The 14,871-nt window shown below is 42.1% G+C and overlaps 3 protein-coding genes across 4 annotated transcripts in view; all 3 read right to left on the reverse strand.

Annotated features, from left to right (window-relative positions):
• Positions 1–252: 252 nt before the first annotated feature.
• On the reverse strand, positions 253–1,222 carry SARC_05936 (hypothetical protein). The gene has a single exon (XM_014300178.1). It carries the CDS (start codon positions 995–997, stop codon positions 767–769), a length of 231 nt encoding a protein of 76 aa, XP_014155653.1. The 5' UTR covers positions 998–1,222; the 3' UTR covers positions 253–766.
• A 2,226-nt stretch (positions 1,223–3,448) lies between these two features.
• SARC_05937 (ATP synthase subunit alpha, mitochondrial) lies at positions 3,449–8,368 on the reverse strand. Its single transcript, XM_014300179.1, has 9 exons — positions 8,238–8,368; positions 7,704–7,758; positions 6,881–7,062; positions 6,288–6,510; positions 5,881–6,122; positions 5,464–5,686; positions 4,805–5,091; positions 4,052–4,261; positions 3,449–3,942 (listed from the first exon to the last, which is right to left on the reverse strand). Exons 1-9 carry the CDS (start codon positions 8,265–8,267, stop codon positions 3,781–3,783), a joined length of 1,614 nt encoding a protein of 537 aa, XP_014155654.1. The 5' UTR covers positions 8,268–8,368; the 3' UTR covers positions 3,449–3,780.
• A 2,383-nt stretch (positions 8,369–10,751) lies between these two features.
• SARC_05938 overlaps positions 10,752–14,871 on the reverse strand; it is a 7,559-nt gene continuing 3,439 nt past the window's right edge. For both annotated transcript variants that reach the window (XM_014300181.1, XM_014300180.1), the window contains 5 exons: positions 14,217–14,320; positions 13,336–13,459; positions 12,615–12,770; positions 11,824–12,020; positions 10,752–11,107 (listed from right to left, as the gene is read on the reverse strand). In XM_014300181.1, the coding sequence (XP_014155656.1) occupies positions 10,778–11,107; positions 11,824–12,020; positions 12,615–12,770; positions 13,336–13,459; positions 14,217–14,320 (911 nt within the window). In that variant the 3' untranslated portion in view covers positions 10,752–10,777. The remainder of the gene's footprint in view (positions 11,108–11,823; positions 12,021–12,614; positions 12,771–13,335; positions 13,460–14,216; positions 14,321–14,871) is intronic.

Raw genomic sequence — 14,871 nt, forward strand, 5'->3', positions numbered from 1 at the left:
TATATATATATAGACAAAATCGTGGCTATTTTAAGATATATATGTACATACATAAGAAATAGAACGTCTCACAACATGTACTCATTAACATATATGACACTACATTCTAGTAGATTGTCCATTCAAGATATTTATGAATATATGTCCTCACCTTATGTTCTGTACGCTCATTCAAATGCAGTGAATTCAACCAGACATACATTCAATAATCGCACGTTGTTATATTTAGTGTAAGATGTTGAATCGCCGAGATCGCCATACATACTTTCTTTTATATTTAAGTGATGCATACTATAAGCATACAATATATTCGTCGGATATGTAGAATTGGGTTCGATTCTCATCGACTCCGCATAAAATGTAATGTCTTCCTACGTTCTCAAGACCAGGCCGTTTTAGCTTAGCCACATGCCAGAAACGCACACTGCACAAGATCATTAGCTAACCTTCGTTTTATTTATAAGTGTAATCGTTTTGTCGTATACGGTGTATATTTTCTCACTGTATCGTCAGCCTGTCACACAATAATGATATGCAGACCTTCGGAGACATCGCAACCCACACGCATCCCACAGTCCATTCAGACACCTACAGGTTTGCATACGCCTACATTCGTAGTCCGGTACGCGCTGAAATCAGGAAACATATCACATGTCACAGACTGAAATTGTGGTACCCCAATTTCACATCGCAAGTCTATCACTAGGGGGTTGGGTAAAGATAGTCGATGCATCCATGCGTCCGTGCTTCTTACAAGGACTTGCACTTACTCATCCAGAAACTCGACTGTTATTCGTAGCCGCTTGTAGTCCTTTGCGAACGCATTCTTGATGTACACTGTGCCGAATATGCCGTCTTTCTCGGTCTCCTTGAATCGCACTGAGTTTTTTACAGAATTCTCGTACACGCACTCGACGGTCTTTGACTCCGCAGCCTTGACTGAGGATTCCGAGTCGGTTTTGGTGCGCTTGCGGCTAGGCTCCTTCTTGTCGGTCATTGTCAAGCGTCAACTGTGAACCTATCGATCGGCCTGTAGTGCGATTGTTAGAACTCTCTATGTACGGACAGCGTAGACCCCCTTTTATACATATAAGGCACGGCGTGCAGTATGCGCAGCAAATTCAATTCCCACACATTTGACATTTCCTTATCAGGGCCATCGCTAATCACTTTTTGTGTCTAATTTTCAGAAGGCTATGCTTTTCGAGATCATTATTTGTCCGATTCGCACGACTTTTCTATAGACCACCCACCGACTAAAATGATTCCAGCCCCGGGCTTTTTCTGGCCCAAACCTCATTACTTCAAACGTATGATTTTTCATATTTCAGCGTTATAACGTACCAGTTGGATAGTAGGGGCCAAACTAACAGGACTGTAAGAGGAAATGACTACTATGTATTGCACCTCAGAACACAAATATTGCACCCATTTGAAACCCACAACCCACAGTAAACAGTTACTCTGGATTAAAGTCTCTGCCACGTCGCAGCGAGAACTTGATTTCCACTCGACGATTTTTATACGTTCCAGCGCAAAACGTATTGACGCTATCCCTGGACCTACTATAGAATCTCATCCCACGATCGAATATACGATAAATATAAATTATTCAGCTATGTTAATTCGTTTGTATTGTGACAACAATTACACGTTTCCGTCAGTGATTAGCCGGGCAGTAACACAAGTCTGGCTGCTCCTAACCGCTTGCTAATGTTGTCTTAACAGATGGTCCAGTACAATCAAAATTGTATCTGCTCCAATCCATTTTTTGACAACCTTTTGTATATCAGTTCTTATTTGCACACTGAGCATACTTTTGTCTCGGGTGTATATTTATTTCACGGAATACGTAGGTTGCAAGCTCCCATAGCTTTTTCTCCTCTGCTTTGGAGCGTATCATGGCCAGCAGTTGGCATGCGCCTCGTGCAGAGTTTACAAAAGACTTTTCAGTGCGTACAAATCCTCAGATAATAGTCTATTCATTGATTTGTTTTTCTTCTGTACGGTTTGTTGTGATTTAAATACACGTATGCATGCAACCGTAACGGAGATGATGATCTCATTTTAGAGGATATTGCTGGTTTACAAGTGTATACTATACTATCAGGCGGCCAGACCCGCTTGAATTCTGACGGGTAGCTGATTTGAGTGTACATACGATAGAACGAGTGTTGGTTGCTCAATCACCTCTGGTACGGTTGGGATACATCTCAACAATCCATAAACCAACATTGACCACAATTTCCTCTGTCCCGATCCAGTGCAGAGTCCGAAGCATCTTTTTTAAAGTCGTTCAGACAGTGCATACACTGCAAAAGTACCATTCCAACAGGACGATTGAAAGTATGTACAGCGTGCAAAGCGAGCAACTACTGTCGAAGAATTGCCAGAAGAGGGATTGGCCTACACGCCTAGTAGTATACGATATTTTGGACTACTTTCTGAGAACTCAGTGTATGGACGCGTTGATCGGTATAATGTCCGCAACCAGCCTTTTGTTGTTGCCAGGCACGTATGATTGATATAAGACTATTTTAACATGCCGATGAGCCGGTCATCAGTGAAAAAATGGAAAGTAACTTAGCCAAGTATCAGAATGACCTGTCCGACGAGGAGGACCAATTGCTCGAACGGTAAACCCGGACGCAGTTACACAATACTGACACGGAAATCGGGTCAATCTTTTCGAGTTTGACGATCCATATAGGTCTGAATTAAGTCTATACACAAGTACGTATATGACAATATAGAATATCTTTAGGAGATTGCTTTTTGTTCAAACAGCAGAGACAGCGGGTAAATCGTTGGCCCAAAGAACCACGTACAATTGTCCGTTGTCAGAATTCAACACGCTTGAGAATTAATTGTGAGCAACAAGTAATAAATGATACTAGTACAGACAAACGTTCGCATTAGCGACCGCATAGCAGTTGTATGCTTTCAGAAACCACCGGTACATAAGTCATTTGCTGTCGACGTACCACTGGTACCAGTGGTCAGGTCACAATCAATCTATGACTGAGCACACTAGCCAAATATCGCTGCAGGTACATATTGTGCAAGTATGAACTGGAAAACAACTACCTCCCCCCCCCCGACTATATTAAAAACTGATTCTAGTGAAATTCGGCAGGGTTTATAAAACTCTGCTCTCAGATAGATACATAACGAGAAGACATACTGTGCACAATTTAACCTTCCGCGCAAAGGTTTGTGTAATCTTTCATACATACAGAACATCAGTATTTCATTTGGCTTCAAGGAAATCTTATTGTGTAGCAACAATCATCGAGCACGGCTGCCGAAACAAAACACGGCCAACTGTATGCTAAACCCACCCCAACAATTTCACTATCTCTATACATAACCGATTTCTCATATTCGAATACCTATCATCCTTACAACACCCGAGACTAATAGAGACATGAGCCATACAACACACATTCACCAGCAACCAGGCCCTCAGTTGTACTCAGAAACATGTCGACAGGCCGAGAACACGCAGGAAATGCGTATCATTTTTACTAGAAATTTTAATGCTTTCGGTAATGTCACTCTCTGGAGTCCTATGAGCTCCTGCATGATACCTCTGTCTAGCACCCTACACCCAATCCCCACTGCATGATAGTTACGCAACCCCCACGCACACAAGGTCCCGTCTGCAGACACATGTCCACACAACCGGCACCCTGAAGTGGGATGTCTAAGATAATCCCATCATCACAGTAAAAGGAACGAGTGCAAGCCAGCTGGATTTATCATCACATAACAACAGTTTTAAAAGGTTCCAAGGAACTCTTTAAGGTGGGTCTTAAGGCTCGCCTCGGATTCACCACTCAGGGCAAGCTCCTTGTCGATGGTGGAGAGTAGATCAGCTCCGTTGGCATGCATGTGTTTAAGGAACTTGGTCTCGAACTCACCAATTCGGTTCTCGTCGATCTGTAATAAAATAATAGAAAAACAGTTTTATCAGCTTTTGTGAAGACTTATTTTGAATCGTTTAAACACCAAACCTGATACGACTAAACACGAAGTTAAATGCACTCACCTTGTCAAGGTAACCTTGAGTTCCAGCGTAGATGACAGTGGTCATCTCAGACACGGGCATGGGGGAGAACTGGTTCTGCTTAAGCAGCTCAGTTAGACGCACACCACGGCGCAGCTGTTGCTGGGTGGACGCATCAAGATCTGAACCGAACTGGGCGAAGGCAGCAACCTCACGGTATTGGGCAAGCTCCAGCTTCATGGAACCAGACACCTGTGCAATGTGATCGTGTATAGGGTGAGTATACCAAGGATTGTGCTATTTGTTATGTCCTGTATTTGGTCCTAGTCTGTGGTCCAAGGATACATCCTCGAGCACACGGCTAAATAAAGCAATGCCTACTCACTAACAGCGAGCATATATGTAATGTGGTTCACAAAGAGAAAATTAGACCTGTACTTACGACTAAATACAAATCGAATGCAACAGGTGACTGACTGGTGTGGCCACATGAGTCTGTACGTTTCTGGTAGGGAACAGGAACATATAAAATACATGCCTATATGCAACCTCCTACACTGCAGCTTTACTTAACGAACAGACAAGACTATACATCCTGCTATCTTTCACGCGATCCAGCGAAGCAGAAACTGACCTTAAAAATGATCCGCAGATCTTGCATTGAACGATACGGATAGGTCTAAACACGTCAGCCTAACAACCTTGCACATATACCAAGCACAGGTCAACTAACACGTACAACATAATCCAAAGCCAAGTTTATACACGTACCTGCTTCAAAGTTTATACACGTACCTGCTTCATGGCCTTGGGCTGGGCAGCGGAACCGACACGGGACACGGAAAGACCAACGTTGATAGCGGGACGCACACCACGGTAGAACAACTCAGCTTCCAAGAAGATCTGTCCATCGGTAATGGAAATCACATTGGTGGGGATATAAGCAGATACATCTCCGGCCTGGGTCTCAATAATGGGCAGGGCGGTTAGCGAACCGGCACCGTGGGCATCGGACATCTTGGATGCACGCTCCAGTAGTCGGGAGTGCAGATAGAAGACATCTCCGGGGTAGGCCTCACGTCCTGACAAATGTAGAAGCGTATATGTACATGAGTGTGTACAGTGCAACGGTAGCGCGTACGATTATGAAAAGGTTGACAGTGTAACAACGAAGGTAATTGGTCGTGTGTTCAGTGGTTTGTCGACAGTTAAGTGTAGGAAGGGAAACTGTATATACAGAGCCTGTCTTGTGCGATGTACAAGTCTATGTACACATCAATCTGATGTGGGGGGGGACTCGCACTGCACATAGATTGAGAAAATGAAATTCTCCAACTCCGACCACTGCCTACGTAAAATTAATAAACCGGGTATGCTTCCAATATGTGTGTATACAACGAGCACCCGAAGAATACGGTCATAACCACTTCTGTGTGTGCGGCGCAACCGCTTACCAGGGGGACGACGCAGAAGCAGAGACATCTGACGGTAGGCTACAGCCTGCTTGGACAAATCATCGTAAATGATGAGTCCGTGCTTGGCGTTGTCTCGGAAGTACTCTCCGATGGCGCAACCGGAATAGGGTGCAAGGTACTGCAGAGGGGCGGAATCTGAGGCGGTGGCAGCCACAATGGTACAGTACTTCATGGCGTCGTTACGCTTTAGAGTGGTCATAACCTGTGATGCAGATAAAATAAGTTAGACTTAGTACTAGTGAGCATTTGCAATGTGTTATACGTATATTTGAAATCTCACAAGCAATACGTGCACAGCAATTTCGAGATATTGGTATAAGCTATGTGCACATCATAAATGAACGTCACAACGTACTCATACTTGCTCAACTATCACTCACAGACACGTCCACACACCTGGGCAACTGTGGAACGCTTCTGTCCAACAGCAACGTAGATACAGTACAACTTCTTGCTCTCATCTGAGCCGTCGTTGAATCGCTTCTGGTTGATGATGGTATCCAAGGCAACAGCGGTCTTACCGATCTGACGATCACCAATAATCAACTCACGCTGACCTCGGCCTACGGGCACCAGAGAATCAACACACTTAAGTCCGGTCTGCACGGGCTCGTGTACGGACTGACGGGGAATGATACCTGGATGGTGATTGTGGTTGGATAATTATTAGAATACGTATACTATATGGTGTACAACTCGACCGGACTAAATATTGTATACAGCTCGACACAGTATAGTGAAGCCACATCAGTATTTTATATATATATATATATATATATTATTCAATATCCACGGTTACATACCTGGGGCCTTCATGTTGACACGACGACGCTCAGTGGTGTTAAGGGGTCCCTCACCATCGATGGGGTTACCAAGACCATCTACAACACGGCCTAGAAGCTCCATGCCTACGGGCACATCGACAATCTCTCCAGTAAGCTTGACAATGTCACCCTCTTTGATCTCGGTATCGTTACCGAAGATTACACAACCTACGTTGTCGGACTCCAAGTTCAGAGCCATACCCTACAGGTGCACATAAGCGTGGTTGGTTTTAGTATTGGTCTATTGTTCAGGGTGTATACTTGAAGCTGAGTTGAAACCACTGTTTGCATGAATCAGTCAAGTGCCCAAGATACACGAGTATGAAAAGGCAAGGAACCTCTCAAGACGTGCAAACGTTACAAAGTCAAGATCCAATTCTATACGCAGCTCTAACGCAACCATCCACCAAGTGTTGTATACTGCTGAAAAATGAAAAACACCGAACTATATTTAATATATACATTTCGACTCAACAACTTGACAACCCAACTACTTGGTGATATCCACAGCTGACATTTGCAATCACGACCCTTGCAATCAGACTACGACAGTCAGGTAAACTCGGGCTCACCTTAACTCCTGAGGGCTGGAACTCCACCATCTCCTCGCACTGGCATTGTTGCAGACCGTGTACACGTGCAATACCATCTCCGATGGATAGTACACGTCCGGTCTGTTCTACGTCAATACCACCCTTGGACTTCAATAGACGCTCCTCTAGGATCTGAGATACCTCGGAGGTGGACGGGGCAGCTAGTCGTGGCGCAAGAGGACAAGAGAAGAAATAAGAGAGTCTTAGCACCAACTTCGGAATGAGTGGGTTTTTATATATACATAATGTTCATAAGAATTGACGTTAGTGTTGTATCCGTGAAAAAGTACGACGCAGGTGTGTCGACTTTGAAAAACAAAGCAATTTAGATAGATACCAATAACAAGATTTATATACGTACTGCGCCCACTTTTAGCAACGTATTTCGCCATATTTGGAGGCCATTGATAAATGTTCACATTCACAAAGCCACAGACTGAAACTAACTTCCTCAAGTGCTTCTATTGGATATAGACTAAAACAAGCAAAAAAAATGTAAAAATTGTATCCAAATACGCCATTTACATTTATAGCCATCGATATTCGACGAGAAACGAAGAAATTTGGGTGCAAGACAGAAGAACAACATGCTACGCAAAACCACATTATACTACTCAAACACATCCGCAAAAAAATACACATATATACACATATATATATATACACATACATTATGTATAATGTATATATATATATATATATATATATATATATGTATGCTATATATATATATGTGTGTGTGTATATACATATATATATATATGTGTGCGTATATATATATATATATATATATATATCTTACCTCCAGCGTAGTGACGCAGGGCTGATACTGCTGGTGTGGCCGTCTTGGCGGAAGCCTGGTTGATGCAACATACAAGAAGAACATGTAAGCATACGCTCGTGATTCGTTTGAACTCGAAGTAGAGAAAACATAAAATAGCAGTACAGTGGCGATAAAATTGAGTGGGTTTCAAACACTTATCTCCATGAAGAGTGTATTGAAAACCCGCATATATGCCTATAAAAGGACACATGCCGATTGCACGTGATGCTAAGAACACAAACACCACGTACATAAAAAAACAAAAACGCAGAATATTACAACCGAAGGAAACAGGAGATAATCATTTACTATATAGTACATGTAACATTACATGTAACATTATATCATACACATATCTTACTATAGTATATTGTTCGCGCTTCGATGGTACTGAAATATGAAACAGACACCTATACATCCACTTCTGAACACAGACACAGCACCAGGACGCATAAGATCGTCTTATGGATAAAATAGACTATACATTATCCAACGGATGGACATATATCTTACCAAGCGGGAAAACGAACGTAGAGACAGCATAGTGTATTGCACAACGTCTAGGCGTATCTAACTAGCTACTGAGATATACGCACTCCTAATACTGCTTGTATTTTGACTTTGTGTATAGACATTTGACTCTGTTGAGGAAGGTAAATTTGTTGGGGGAGCGCTACCAGACCACAGCTCAGACAGTGGTATTTTCTGGACAGAAATCATTTTCTGCATTTTTAGCAATTTTAGGCCATATTCAGTACCAAATACAAACTATATTGCTCAATTTGGATGGTAATGGTTGGTATTTATCAGAAAACGTACGAAAACGTAAACCTGGAACAGCGTGGTGGCGCTGCTATGGGTGTGTGCCATTACGTTTATTCACTGTGCATTAATTAAGCGAAATTTAGATACTGTAAAAGTGTTCTGCCTGTGGGTAGGTACAGGGCTTCAGGTCGTTTATGGTAGTAAAAATAAATAAATGCTCACGACAATCTATTTATAGAAACACAATGGTGTTTTTCCAGGATCAGAGAGGTTTCCGCCGGTTCCGGGACAAAGAAGTGTATTACGGGATAAAAACATAGAGTACAAAAATGGCAATAAAGTATAGATCGGAGAGATTAGCATTCGAGCTTTGATTCACATATTTAAAATAATAAAATGTTAAACACACGAAAGTGTATTATTTGAAATACTACGTGCTACTATATTACCATAAATATATAACAAATTTACACACGAGAGTGTACTACTACTACCACTATAATTAACAAATTTATACACGAGTGTACTATTTCTTCTATAGTTATGTAATGATTAAGGGTATCTTACGTGTCACTCATATACTTCACGAGCCTGATTTCTCGTTCATATAAGTCATAATGTACAGAAAATTTAAATTTAGTTTCCAACATACATTAGTGTTTAGTTGCCAGTGTATGGCATGGCAATGCCGTATAACAACATGAGTATATTTGGAAAAATAAAACTATGTATAAGCCCTTCACGAGCTTGAATTCAGTGTACATGTCATGTTGTAGTACTCAAAGATGACTTTAAGTGTCCGTCGGACAAAACTGCCGCACATAGTACGAGAATGTGGATGACGGTGTGTGGGAGTATGTACGCGTGAAAATTATGTGTTTCTTATCTTTATCGTACACCACCTTGTATCTGTAGTATTGAGGTGTCAGCTTGATCACACCAAGATAAACTGGTAGAAATTTATAAATTTATGTTTTGATGTATATACATGTGTATCTATATGTATATGTATATATATATGTATGTATGTATGTATGTATATATATATATATATGTGTGTATATATATGTGTGCATGTATGTATGTATGTATATATATGAATATATATATATATATATGTGTGTGTGTGTGTGTGTATAAATGAATATGAAACATTCTAATTCGATATTTTGTTGTTACATATGTATGTTTATTGGGGTGTCAGCGTGATCACACCAGGCTAAACTGGTAGAAATTATATATATTTCTGTTATTATGTCTATATATATATATATATATGCTATATATATATGTATGTGTGTGTGTGTTTGTAGGATTGTGTGTGTGTGCAAACACACACACACACACCTACATATATATAGATATATATATATATATATATATACGTGTGTGTGAGTGTGTAGGTATGTATGTATGTATGTATGTACGCATATTTTTATATAAATATATATAAAACATTCTATTTTGATATTTTATTGATATATATGTTCATATATTCGGTTGCAAACGTTGTTGTCGATTTTACGTTTACCCTTGCATTGTGTGCGGTTTAGTGTGATATCTGTGCTTCCATTTATGCGAGCCCTTTTGAAGTCTTATTTTTTTCCGTTCACCATCTCATGCGTGTTTCTACTCCTCTTCAGTATCATCGAGTGACAGAACCCTGTATCTCTGCAAAATAACTCTTGTTTTGATCTTGGGTTTTATTGTTCTACTCCCTTCTCATTTCAATTACGCTTGCGTATATAATGATTAGAAACACGTTTGAATGTCGAGAGAAATACACAGAAACAAACCAATGTATGAACATCGAAGTAAATACACACATGTGGAGATCGTGAGTTCACTATTCAAACATGAATGCATAAGTAGTGATACTTACATATATGTGTATGTATATATATATATACATATATATATATATATTCACGTGTACATTTCAATATATGCATTCTAGTACATATTTGTCAAAGACATAAGCTTATCCAGATGTTGACATTCAACGTTCTTGTGTCTAGTCTGCTCTCGATGAAATGGATTTGTGTGTTTGCGCTTCTATTTATAAACGAAATAGGCGGGTGCTTGTGCATCTATTACTAAATAATTATGCGTGTACTTGCGCATCTATTACGAAACGATCCATGCGTGTACTTGCGCATCTATTATCAAGACTGATCAAAAACTGGCTATGTCCATAGTTATGTCTACCCAATATTATATAGTATCCGCACAGATACAGAATATGTCCACGAATTTTGATCTGCTCAAGAATGTCAGGTTGATTTAATTTATAAAGCTCGTTTAATGTACAACATCATTCCTGGATCAGGCTTCAGAGTGATTCGCAGTTTTGGCTCAAACTGGAAATCGGGGACCGACCCTACCTCGAAATCCCGCATTAAATTCGCCAGCATCAGCTTCAGCTCCAAAACTGCCACCCGTTGGCCGATACAGCTTTTCCTACCAGCTCCAAACGGCATGTACATGAGACGTTCTTTTCCCGCTGGTCCCGACCATTCCAGAAAACGATCTGGGATGAACTTGTGGGCGTCCTTGTATGTAGACTCGTCTAGCTGGATCACTCCCGGATTGATGAGAATCCATGTGCCCTTCGGAACCTAGTTATGGGGTAGAGATGTGCGTAGATATGAATACATAGCCAACGAAGTGCGTACAGGCGATGTGACAGAGTGAATTGAATCTTTTCATAGGTGAGTATGCGAGAAGTGTAGTTGTACATGAAGCTAGCTTTGCCGTGCCATGGAGAACCCGCACACAGCAAGAATGTGACATGCGCGAAGGCGCACGTGTTAACAGACCACAATTTCATCAGACATCTGTGCTATTCCGGAAAAGTAAGTACAAGGACCTGATACACCTTTACAACCGCCCTGGAATACTCGCACTCCGCCTTGATGGTTGTAGCACAAACATAGCAGGTTCCCTAAATTGCTTAAGAAAAGGTTTCTACAACAAACGCATTGCCGTCTCTGAGATAAGCACTGTAACTCGCTGAACACGATTTGTAGCGGCTCATCAGGGGCTTCCACACCACCCTGGCGGCCTTTCAGACACGCTCTGCACTCCTGCACAAGCACTTGTAGCCACCGGATACCCTGTTAGAAGAAATCGAGCGACAATCTGCGAGCGCTCCCAATCTTTGGCATTAGTCTGATAAACCCTTGACTAACTTCACAATCTCTACTTCCCACTGTACACATGATTCTCCGACAGATCCCTGAGCTAAATACTAGACACTCCTTGCTATTTTTGCGCAATCTACCTAACCTTACAATCACATCATTGACCACACCCTACTTGCTGATTCGCATACCGTATAGCCTCCCAGCTGCACATCCTTGATCGCCTGTCTGGGCATAGCCGGCACAGACGTGGACATGCGCAAACTCTCCTTAACCACCGCGTTCAGCATTGGCAGAGACTCCAACTGCTCAAAGTCAACTTCTGCGTCGTCGGTGTTTTGGTCCCGCAATTCGTCCCGTAATCGTTGCTGGATATCGGGATGCTCGGCTGTGTATGCGAATGTGTGTGAAGATCCTATTGGATGAGTGATAGTGTCGCAAATCGTCTAATTCATCGGCTAATATCATCATGCTGAGTTGCTCAGTCAGGTGAATGTTCTGCAGTGTGTACACAATAGGTGAATTATATCTGTAGATACAGCCCAAAACAGCGATCCATCATGTAGCAGCATGTTATAGTGTCATCCTCATGAAGCTATCTTCTTATAATATAGCATAGCAGCAATAGTAACTGACTACCCATTATATGAGCTCACTTGAACTAGCCGACCTCACAACGTCCTCAATGATCCATCAATTAAAACGCACAATTCGTCTGATATCCAATGTCGCAACTCCCACTTGAGATGCAAAGTGCTGCACGAGAGTGTATGTAGGATGATGTATATGTATATATATATGTGTGTGTCTGTGTGTGTGTGTGTCTGTGTGTGTGTGTGTATGTGTGTGTGTAAGCGTGTGTGTGTGTGCGTGTGCGTGTGTGTGTGTGTGTGCGTTTGTGTATGTGTGTGTGTGTGTGTGTACACTATATGATTCTATATCAATAACCAACTATACAAAGATAGGGGTTTTTTTTGTGTACCTAGTAAGTGAAGGGTCCAGGTCAACGACCCCGCCGTAGTCTCGTGGCCAGCGAAGATGAACTGCTTGCACTGATCTTTGAGCTCTTGATCGCTCAACGGTTCATAGCCCCCACTGTCTCCGCTCATCAGATTGGACAGCAGATCTACCGGCAGATCTGATTGAGTGATATGTAGCATGTCAATGAAATCACTGTGAGTATAACTGTGACGTGGAGTATAATGTCAATGAAGTAGTTTCGAGTATAACTGCGATGGTCAGTATGAGTGGTCCAGCTTCTGAGGGAGAAACGAAGATGCGCGTCACAGTAGAACCCCACAAATGTTAACAGCCGCAAAATTATCATCATTAATGCGGTTGACCCGACTCGAACCAGTCAAACCCACTATGCGCACAACAACTGCTCTGGCGATATACTGCAGTAGTGAACAGAAGGTCACAGTGCTCTATATAGTAAGTAGTGGCGCACGCGCACCCGTCTTGTCCTTGCGCTTCCCTAATGTTCTGTATGCGCAACACACTGCAATTTGTCGCATTCTCCATCTGACACGTGCGCACAGCAGCTGTCAGTTATGCGTGTACGCTACACAACCACACCCACCGAGATCTAGACACATTCACGACTATCCTATTCCAAACGATCAGTGTTTGCTTTTGTATGACACTAAATAGCCTAACTCAGCACAATATATCTGAAGCATACATATCTAGCACAGGCACACCTTTCTTGGTATCGCTGCGTGCCAATTCCTCTCGTTTGCTGGCTATGACATTGTCCACCAGCCGATCGATCTTGGCGGCTGACTCAAAGTAGTCTCTAAACAAATCCCGCGCAAACACGTGGATCTGATGCGATATATAAGTAGTCATAAGCGTGAACATATGCCAAGTAAGAGGTGTGAATGCGCTTGCTATGAGTAGGCAACAACAATAGATAATTCAGGTACGTGTCGAACTAGCCCCTGTGCATATACCGTGCAAATACGTGCATCTGATACCACATAGAATTAGTATGAACCGGCCTGCGATATGAGCCCAGTGACAAGGAGTGATAAATAACACCTAACCCCCACGAGATGTTCGGTACGCTTGTCTGTAAGTATGTATATTCCATTACTGCATGCCTCTGCCACGACTCGTCAAGCCAAAAACCGATACGGTCTGCATTCTACACTCAACCCAATGGTGAGCCATTTTCTGAAGCTTAGACATTGATGCTGTAGGTCTTCAGACGTACAACTACACAATCACAGAAAGACGAGTACTGCCTTGTCGCTTCTTCCAGCGCACATACGTGAGCATGCCTGTGATGCATATGTACCGTACTACGTAATACTGTGAGAGAGACCAGATGCAAAGTTGCAAACTGAACATGTTCGCATGCACCCAAAAAAAAATACAGGACACTGTGGCACTATGTGTTCACTTTCCACTGTGAGTGTTAGTACACCGGTGAAAACTCCGGCAGAAAGAACTTAAATCGAGCAGGAGTAAACCATCCGGACTTTGCAAACTCGTTCACCGAAGCTCAGCTAAACACAGCACACTCTGTCAGAAAACATACAATCTCTCAATATCAAGTATATGCTACGCACACACTTACCCGTAGGAAGTGCGGAAGCAGAGAATCCCAGGAGAGTTTGAAAATTTTCATCATTGTCGAGAACTCGCGATGGTAGTCGACATCGGCATCGACCCCCTTGACAGCTAGAAAAAATCATTGCAATGACATAGATTTAGTTATATATGTGTGCGTACCATACGATAAATTGGCGTTACATCTCTGAGTATATCTGGCAGCAAACAATCCCTGAGCAAGCGTTCTTTTAGAGCGAATAGCCCATGATCTAATCGAATGGATACTTAGCTCTAGACAACGAATTATGTATCTTAGCAAGTATAGCCATGCCATGAGCATACATCATCGCAAGTCAGATGAGATAAATCGCCTAGTACAAAACACGGGTAAACTACATACTTGCTTTCCCCTTTGCTATGCAAAGAGACTCACTATTCGATTAGAGTACCGTGCTCATACTTCTGCTACAGCAATACATTGACTACTAAAACTCATCTACAAGATACCCATAGGGACATCGTGTAGTTCTGCTACCTATTCTAATACATTTCCTGACAACCTCTCCTGTCCGAAAATAATAGGCAACTTTCCAGCCTTGCGCTGTGGCGAGATAGGTGTGTACACATTGCCGCAACACATACTAACAGAAAAAACGACTGCAAACGTTGTTAAACCTTAT

The sequence above is a fragment of the Sphaeroforma arctica genome (assembly GCF_001186125.1).
Source record: "Sphaeroforma arctica JP610 unplaced genomic scaffold supercont1.404, whole genome shotgun sequence".
In the NCBI taxonomy this organism is placed as follows: Eukaryota; class Ichthyosporea; order Ichthyophonida; genus Sphaeroforma; species Sphaeroforma arctica.